Here is a 9965-nt window from a genome sequence, read left to right on the forward strand (position 1 = left end):
TCCCTGGCCGACACATTTTTATATAGAAGAATTATCTTCCTTGTGAACTATCCACTATCCAGATTTGCAACGTAAACATAAAAGATGGCGGCACCCAAGGAGGTTAGGTTGAGATCACGGCAGAAAAAGGTCTCAGACGTGTTTTTTTCAGCAGCTTTCCATGTGGAGTTTGAGCGTTTAGCCCGTCACATCCACACTGCCCCCTACTGTTGACACGCTTCATTGCATCTTGCGGACATCATGGCTTGGTCCAACCGCCTCCGGTCATGTCTAGCAGTGCGGCTGCATCCATATTAATTTCCAATGTAGAGGAGCGTATGCACTGCAGTACCTCGTGGCTGCGCACTGCGCTCTGGGCTGGGGGGCACAATATAAATAAATGTATCATATCTTCATATCATATCATACGCTCCTCTACATAGGAAATTAATTGAAAGCAGCCGCGCTGCTGGACTTGGCCGGAGTCGGACGCAACAGGCCATTCATTTCTGAGGAGGTGCACAGAGTACGAGCCAGAGGACGGCAGGACATGCAGCTCCGCCCTCTTGCGTGCACAAACGCGCATTTAAAAGCAAGTATACCAAAACCGTTATGCATTTACATACACGGTTTCATCATAAAATGTAAATAAAGGACTAATCAACCACAGGAAAAAAGGTACATAATATACGTTATGTTATAGCCATAAGTAATATAGTTGTATCTGCAAAAGTCCAAAACAAACACAGCAACCAGGAGTTTAACCAACAATCATTGCAGTCGTGGGCGAGTGCTCTCGCTAACTGATTATAGTTAGTGCTCTCACCACTATTTAACTATGATTATAGTTAGAGTTGAGGTTAGTTTTAACATTCCCTTAATGGTTATAGTTAAGACATAATGTTAGGGTTAAGGCTCCATCCGCAGCAGGGGAACTTAAAGGTTTTCAGAAAAAAAAATTATTAAATTTTTTTCCACCCGTGGAATATTTTCGCCTAAAATATATACATAGGTAAATGGAATATTGCTCCACTTCTTCAAGGACCATTTGCATATTCTTGGTATCTAGGGACATCTATGGACCTCAGGGAATGTATTCACAGTATCAGAAATATTGTGTCTATTACTAGGCTTGCTTAAATTGTGATGAAACAAAGGAGAATATGAATTATGATTTTTCTTTGCATCTTTGACAGTGAATAACACCATGATACGAATGACCAAACGTAGAAAACTGCCACTGATCTCGTTCAGTACCCTCTTGAGATCATGTGTAAAAGAAATCTAAGGAAATTAATAAAGGGAAGATGATTAAACCGAAGGTTCTGTAGATACAGTACTGAATTCTCCCATCCGGACCAATGCAATTTCAAATATTATTATAGAATATAGAATATGATGCTTATAAATTACCTTATTATAGCCAATTCGCACATTTATAAGAACAGATAATGATATCTAGTGTAATTTACTGTACTTTTTATTTTCACCACAGTGCAACCATTTTGAAACTAATTTCAGATCCAATTGTTGCTACATGCTAACAATAGGGAGGAGAAACTAACTGTGTTTCAATATTTGTCAAAAACTTTACCTTTTGTGGCTTATTATCCCGAATAATAACAGTTATTGATATAATTAATTCAGAACGCTGAACTTTGAACCCCCACAGAATCTGCCGGGAAGTGTAGTTCGGAAAAATTCCAACGCTGATCCACAGCTATGCATGCCCTCGACAAAATGGCCGCAAAGAAACTACAATTCCCATGGTTAAAAATGTCCAAAATGGTCACCGTCTTGCAATAGACTTCAGCAAATCGAGAAGTTAAAACTATCTAATGGCACTTTTAACCTATTGCTAAACTAACGTATTGATGATAATATACATTCTACATGCTTTTGTGACATGTTAGTGATGTTAATACTTGAATACGTTTGATTAAACACTCTGAAAAATATTGATTTATGACCAGATGCCATTTTGGGGTCGGTACCGACCCCGTCGGCTGGAACAGGTTAAAGGTAATATATGTACTTATTTGTAATACATGTTACATTTTATTATTTTTTTAATTTTTTTTTATAATTTTTTGCATTTTTACAGCTTTTACTGGTCACGCAGGACCGACAGAGGAGAGGGCGAACGGGAGGAGATGTGGGGAAGACATGCGACAAATATCGCCAGGAGCGGGGAGCCAACCCGGGACGGCCGCGTAGGTGCGCAAGGCACTATGGTTACATTTTAAATACAAAACGTAAATATATTATGTATGGCTATAACATGACATGATGTAACTTTTTTCCTGTTATCGTTCAATACCTTATTTACATATTTTAAGCAAGATCGGGGCTAGCATCTGTTGTATAACCAGCTGCATCAGGTCAGAAACATGGGTGCTGTGAACAAACAGAACTTGTGGAGATGGAACAAAGTACATGCATGATCATATTAACATCAAAACTTGCTCAGATGACTTTGTTTCCAATACAGAAGTTATTCATTATCATATGTCGATTACAACGACACCCACACTTTGCTGTTCGGTAAAAAAAATGGCAGAGATTCAGGCATTTCACTTTTCACATGAATCGCCCGGAGAGTCCCACTCATTTTATGGCAATTTTGTTCTTAGTTCTTATTTCCTTCAGTTCACGAGTCGTACCATTGATGTAAGTGATTTGGCTTGAAACCTTGTAGAGGCTGCTTGCAGCTATATTCATGATTGACGTTGTCATAATCATCATTATCATGGTCATAAGCAGTCCTGTTGCTATGTGCCTGTAGGCTGCAGAAGGCTGATATCACATGCAGCAGAGCAGTAGACAGACAGACAGACAGGTAAACAGAGAGACAGGTAGTTTCTGTGTTATTTACATACACAAATACAGGTAGGCCGAGGCGACTTTTAAAAAGCTTATTGGCTGTCTTCCTCCAGAGGCTCCTCCCCCCTTTCCTCCGCCTCCACCAATCCCCTGTGGGCCGGTGCGGGCTCAGCAGGCTGGGGGGAGGGGTGTGATGAGGACAGGCCGGGGTTGAGGTGGTCCGTAGGAGTCTCAGTCCCCTCTCCCTCCTCCTCCTCCACCCCCTCCTCCCCTGCCCCTCCCCCCCTCCCCCCGGCCGCACCCCCTCCTCCCGCGCCGCGCCCAGCAAACTGCAGGTGTGGCAGGAGAGACGCGGAGGCCTCCCGCTCCCTCTCCATCTCTCTCTCCAGCAGCTCCCTCCCACGCTCCCTGCGCTCCGCGTACAGGTGCGTCTCCAGGCCCAGGTAGGAGGCGCTCAGCTGACGCAGGTCCAGCTCCAGGGGGCTGGCGCTGGGCTGGGGACGCGCCTCTCCTCCCTGCCCGCCTCCTCCTCCTTTCTTGGCCTTGCGGGGATGGGGGGCGGGGGCAGGGATGCCATCGGGCAGCAGTGATTGGATCTTTGGGAGCCAGCGCTTGCGGACACGGCGGGCGTTGGTGCACATGTCTGCGGCTATGACGTTCATCTCACTCTCCTTAAAGTTAGGAGCAAAGTTCTGACAGTAGACTGAGAGAGAGAGAGAGAGAGAGAGAGAGAGAGAGAGAGAGAGAGAGAGAGAGAGAGAGAGAGAGAGAGAGAGAGAGAGAGAGAGAGAGAGAGAGAGAGAGAGAGAGAGCGAGAGAGAGAGAGAGAGAGGTGTTAACAGTCGAAGAGAGAGGTTGTGTTCCAGGCAGCTCCTGGAAAACCTCCAGATTTTAGGCTGAAAACTGGAGAAAAAGGAAAAAAGACACTCAAGTGGAATAAACCTGGTTATCCCTACAAGGAACTAATGAGGATTATACCAATTTCTGGACTAGTGCTTTGTTGGAGTCATAACAAAGTAAATATCACTGGACTGAGAGGTCTACCTCATAAACCAAAACCTGGATATCTCTACAAGAAGACAAAAAGAATTATACCAACTTCTAGTAGACTAGTTCTTTGTTGGAGTCATAACAGAGTAAGTACTATAATAGGCCTACCAAAAACTGAATAATACTGACATTTTAGTCAGACATTTTAGCCAAAACACCTACAATTATAAAATCTTGGTTTGAACCAGACACCTTGGCAGACAACCAGAAGGACATAGGTGTGAAGTTCTTGAACTCTTGGAACAATGGAAACAGGGCCACGCAGTCCCCCTGATTCAAATGCAAATGCAGACCAAACACACTCAAAGATCCCCTCAGTGCATTACCCTGAGCACACAAACGGCACAGAAAAGAAAAAGTTCAAAGAAGAATATTTAAGAGCAAGGCCAGATAAACTTTTTGCAGACCGGGAAAGCAATGGACGCATATCCAACCTAATTTTCTACACTGAAAACATCACGGCATGGCACGTTGCCACACAAGAACACCATCCCTCTGCAACAAAAAGGGGAAATAAGACCTCACATATACTGGAGATAGAGACAGATGAGAACCAAATGGTTGTACACTTCTACAATACAGGAACAGTAATGGTCCAGGGCAACACAAATCCCTTTGTAAAAGACTTCTCCAAAATCAAAGAGACTGCACTAAAGAAAACCATCTCCAGTGAAGACACCCCCACCAGCGAACAATTAAACAACACAGAAGACCTCATAACGGAACCAAACTGGGCCATGGAGATGAAGAAGAGGTTCTCACATATTGAGTTCATACAAGTGAAAATGGATGAAGGGGGAGCTCCCGTAGCTCACCGTATATCTCGGCGCTATCTCTGCGTCGGGGAAAACCGTGCTCGTCACGGATCTGGGGTACACAAGTTCGATTCCCGGACCCGCCGTATTTTCTCAGAGTGTCTTCCCCTGCTCTACATCCCATTTCAACCTGTTTCTGTCGGTCATGCTTGACCAGAAAAAGCTATAAACGCTAAAAAATAAAGTTTAAAAAAAAAGAAAATGGATGAAGCAAGAAAGAACTCCCCCCCACCCAGAACCATAGACACGGAGAAAGAGGCGGTGAAAAAACTCCAGAAAAACAACGAGGCTTTAAAGAAAAGACTCACAGACTTGGAAGAGGGGTCAAAACTGACCAATCTGGAAATTAAAAAGCTCAAAGATGAGGTGAAAACACTAACCGGCTAACTGGAAGAGACAAGAATGCTGCAGCCCCAGAGAACGTCACCACAACAACAAGATCCAAATGTCAACCTACCAGCAGCACAAACCCAAGAGACTCCAACACACACCCAAGACACCCCGCCACCAACACACACCCAAGACACCCCAACATTAACACACATCCAAGACACCCCACCACCAACACACACCCAAGACACCCCAACATTAACACACACCCAAGACACCCCACCACCAACATCACCCACCAGATCTCATGTAGGTCCACAAATCGTACTCCTCATGGACTCAAACGGGAGATACGTAGAGGAAGAAAAACTCTTCCCAAACCACATAGTTAAGAAACTAAAGTGCCAGAATACCTATCGGGCTATAGAGCTACTGACAGGAGACATCCTGGGGTCCCCCAGCCACATCATAATACACACAGGCACAAACAACCTGAGAATGCAGACAGGGGAGGAGGTGACCAGATCTGTCATGGAAGTAATCGAAAAAGCCACGTCAACATTTCCCAGCGCAAAAGTAGTAATCTCGGCACTGCTACCCAGATGGGACTACCACCCAGACCTCATACAAAGTATTAATGCACACATCTCCAGAAACTGTGCAATGAAGAAAAACGTGTACATGGCAGCTCACCCCACCCTAGACCTGTACAGCATGCATGACGATGTTCACATCCTCAAAAGAGCAGTCCCTAACTTCGCAAAGACCCTGAAAGACGTTGCACTAAACCACAGCCCTACCACATCCTACAGGCACAACAGAGAGATGAACACCCCACCCAGAGCTACACCCAGAAGACCTTTCGCACCTAGAGAACAACAGATTACAACCAGAGACCACCCTGCACCCCAGGCCAGGTCCACGCCGCAAAGAACATATCAGACATATGCGCAGGCTGCCCAGTTTCGACCTGCTCCCCTCCTGCCGACCCCCCCCCCCCCCCCCCCAGACAATGCACATCCTGCCAACCCCACAACACACATACACACAGCACATGCCACCACCAATCCCATACCACACAGATTTACAGGTCAACCCCACGGCCGACAGATCACCACCCGGGGAGCTGACCGTGCTTCAGATGATCAGCAAGCTTTACTCAATTGTGGTCCAGGACAAAGCCACTGGAATATAACACTGTAATAATGGAATATACATCTTTCACCATTTCAAGCTGGAATATACAAGGTCTGAGGTCAACTGCCATTGGAACAAAGAGCAGAAACCCAGACTTTATCACAGAAATGTCAAACACAGACATCATGGTCATACAAGAGACATGGCACAGAGGAAATAGTCCTACTGGCTGTCCTGCAAACTACAGAGAGCTGTTGGTACCCTCCACCAAGCTAACAGGGGTCAAACAGGGGAGATATGGTACAAATCAGAATTAACCCACTCCATTAAGCTAATCAAAACCGGAGCTTTTTTCATCTGGTTAAAAATAAATAAGGAACTTACATCAACCGAGAAAGATGTCTACCTGTGTGCCACCTACATCCCCCCAATCGAATCCCCATATTATAAGGAGGACATGTTCCCAATCCTACAAGACGAAATCAACCAGTTCCAGGCTTGTGGTCACATTATAGTCTGTGGGGACCTCAATGCCAGGACAGGACGAGAAACTGACACTCTCAGCACACAGGGTGACAAACACATACCAGGAGGTGGAAACATCCCCTCCCAAATATGCCCCCCCAGAAAGAACTATGACCAAACAACAAATAATCATGGGTCACAACTTATACAGCTCTGTCGCTCGCTGGGACTGTACATAGTTAACAGTAGGCTCAGAGAGGACTCTTATGGTAGGTACACATACAGCTCATCTCTGGGTAACAGCACAGTAGATTTTATCACTGACCTCAGCCTAGAGTCTCTCAGAGCATTCACAGTCAGCCCGCTAACACCCCTGTCAGACCACAGCAAAACCACTGTCTACCTGAATAGATCAACACCCAAACAGGAAATACCAAAACCAAACAAACTACACACTATTAAAAAACACTACAAATGGAAAGAAAGTAGAGGCATTTCAATCCGCTATCAAGCTCCAAAAAGTCCAATCAAAACTAGACCAATTCCTGGAAAAAAACGTCCAGCACAACAGCAAAAGCGTTAACGGGCGGTAGAAAACCTCAATAACATATTCGACATTACAGCTTCCTTATCCAACCTAAAGGCCTCAAATAGGAAAGCGAGGAAAAATAAAAATATGCATGACAAATGGTATGATAATGATTGTAAAAATCTCAGGAAGAAATTAAGGAACCTATCAAACCAAAAACACAGAGACCCAGACAACCAGAACACACGTCTCCAATACAGTGAAACACTGAAACACTACAAAAACAGTCAGAAAAAAAGGGACCAACACGTTAGAAACCAGCTACAAGATATAGAGGAATCCATAAAAACAAACAACTTCTGGGAAAACTGGAACCAACTAAACAAAGAACACCACGAGGAGCTACCCATCCAAAATGGAGATGTATGGGTAAACCACTTCTCCAATCTCTTTAGCTCAAAACAAAATAATGAACAGCAAAAACACATACAACATAAACTACAATGCCTAGAGACAACCATAAAAGATGACCAGAACCCGCTAGACTCCCCAATTACACTACAAGAACTACAGGACAAAATAAAATCACTTAAAACCAAGAAGGCCTGCGGAGCGAATGGAATGAATGAATGAATGAAATGATCATATTCACAGACTCCAAATTCCAATTGGCTATACTAAAACTCCTTAACATTGTCCTTAGCTCTGGGATCTTCCCCAATATTTGGAACCAAGGACTCATAACACCGCTCCACAAAAAGGGAGACAAATCTGACCCAAACAATTATCGTGGGATCTGTGTCAACAGCAACCTGGGAAAAATCCTCTGTATGATCATTAACCACAGACTCATACATTTCCTCACAAACAACAATACCTTGATCAAATCACAGATTGGCTTCCTACCAAATCACCGTACAACAGACCACATTCTCACCCTCAGCACCCTAATCGACAACCAAATAAATAAAAATAAAAGCAACGTATACTCCTGTTTCGTTGACTTCCAAAAAGCATTTGACTCAATTTGGCATGAGGGTCTGCTGTACAAGCTGTTAGATAGTGGCATTGGAGGGAAAACCTACGACCTCATAAAGTCAATGTACACCAACAACACATGTGCTGTGAGGATTGAGGAAAAACACACAGACTTTTTTCCTCAACACCGTGGGGTTAGACAGGGGTGCAGTTTGAGTCCAACCCTCTTCAACATATACATAAATGAACTGGCAAAAACATTGGAACAAACTGCAGCACCTGGCATCCCCCTAGCAAACACAGAAGTCAAATGCCTACTGTTTGCAGATGACCTGGTGCTGCTGTCCCCAACAAAAGAAGGGCTACAACAGCACCGTGACCTTCTGCACAAATTCTCCCAGACATGGGCACTGACAGTAAACCTAAACAAAACTAAAATTATGATATTTCAAAAAAGGCCCAGCCTACAACAACAAAAACACAAATTCCTCCTAGACACAATTTCCCTAGAACACACAAAAAACTACACCTATCTTGGCCTAAACATCAGTGCTACAGGGAACTTCAACCAAGCTGTGAACGACCTGAGAGACAAAGCAAGAAGGGCTTTTTATGCCATAAAAAGGAACATCAAGTTAGACATTCCAATCAAAATCTGGCTCAAAATATTAGACTCCGTCATAGAACCGATTTCCCTATATGGTTGTGAAGTCTGGGGCCCACTTGCAAACCAAGACTTCACCAAATGGGACAAACACCCAATTGAGACTCTGTATGCAGAATTTTGCAAATCCATTTTCCACAGAGCAGAACTAGGAAGATACCCACTAATCATAAAAAAAAAAAAAAAAAAAAAAGCATTTAAATTCCACAATCACCTAAAAGAAAGTGACCCAGACACACTCCACAACATAGCCCTCACCCACAGAGAGACCCTTGAGAGATGCCCACTCAGCCAGATGGTTCTGGGACTCTGCTCACAAACACAAGCAGAGCCACCAGACAGAAACCACACTGGACTAAATCAAATGATAAGAAAACAAAAAGAAAACTATCTGACACATTGGAAAGAATCAACCCAAAACCAGAGCAAATTTAAATGCTATGTGGCCCTAAACAGAGAGTACACAGTGGCAGAATACCTGAGCACTGTGACTGACCCAAAACGAAGAAGATCCTTGACTAGGTACAGACTCAGCGAGCACAGCCTAGCCATTGAGAAAGGCCGCCATAGGCAGACCTGGCTCCCAAGAGAAGACAGACTATGCACCCACTGCACACAAGATGAGGTGGAAACCGAGCTCCACTTCTTAACAACCTGCCCACTATACCAAGACATCAGAGACATATACTTCCCACAAATTGCAAACACCCAAAGAGACTTTGAAAACATGGACAATAACTCAAAACTCCCATACCTACTGGGAGAAATACAAGAATGTGCAAACACAGCAGCAAGATTTGTGAGCTGCTGTGACAAGAAAAGGACATCCAACAGAATACAAGCACCATAAAGACTGTACAAGAAATTCCTTCCGTAATGTACTGATTTCTTTTGATTTCTCTGTTTGATTGTTTTGTCTTGTTTGGCTTTGGCAATGTAAACGTATGTTTCCCATGTCAATAAAGCCCATTTGAATTGAATTGAATTGAATTGAGACAGAGAGAGAGAGAGAGAGAGAGAGAGAGAGAGAGAGAGAGAGAGAGAGAGAGAGAGAGAGAGAGAGAGAGAGAGAGAGAGAGAGAGAGAGAGAGAGAGAGAGAGAGAGAGAGAGAGAGAGAGAGAGAAGAGGGGAGGTGCAGGAGTAGAGAGGGGAGAGGGTGCAGGAGTAGAGGAGAGAGGGTGCAGGAGTAGAGAG

General features: G+C 44.1%; 1 protein-coding gene across 1 annotated transcript in view; it reads right to left on the bottom strand.

Annotated features, from left to right (window-relative positions):
• Window positions 1–2894: 2894 nt before the first annotated feature.
• Window positions 2895–9965, bottom strand: part of LOC311248176 (nucleus accumbens-associated protein 2-like) — a gene marked incomplete at both ends in the record, with an annotated part of 69535 nt that continues 62464 nt past the window's right edge. The window contains one exon of the mRNA XM_084337971.1: window positions 2895–3505. Within this exon, the coding sequence (XP_084194097.1) occupies window positions 2895–3505 (611 nt within the window). The remainder of the gene's footprint in view (window positions 3506–9965) is intronic.

Source organism: Notolepis coatsorum, assembly GCF_963971535.1.
Source record: "Notolepis coatsorum genome assembly, chromosome: 2".
NCBI lineage: Eukaryota > Metazoa > Chordata > Actinopteri > Aulopiformes > Paralepididae > Notolepis > Notolepis coatsorum.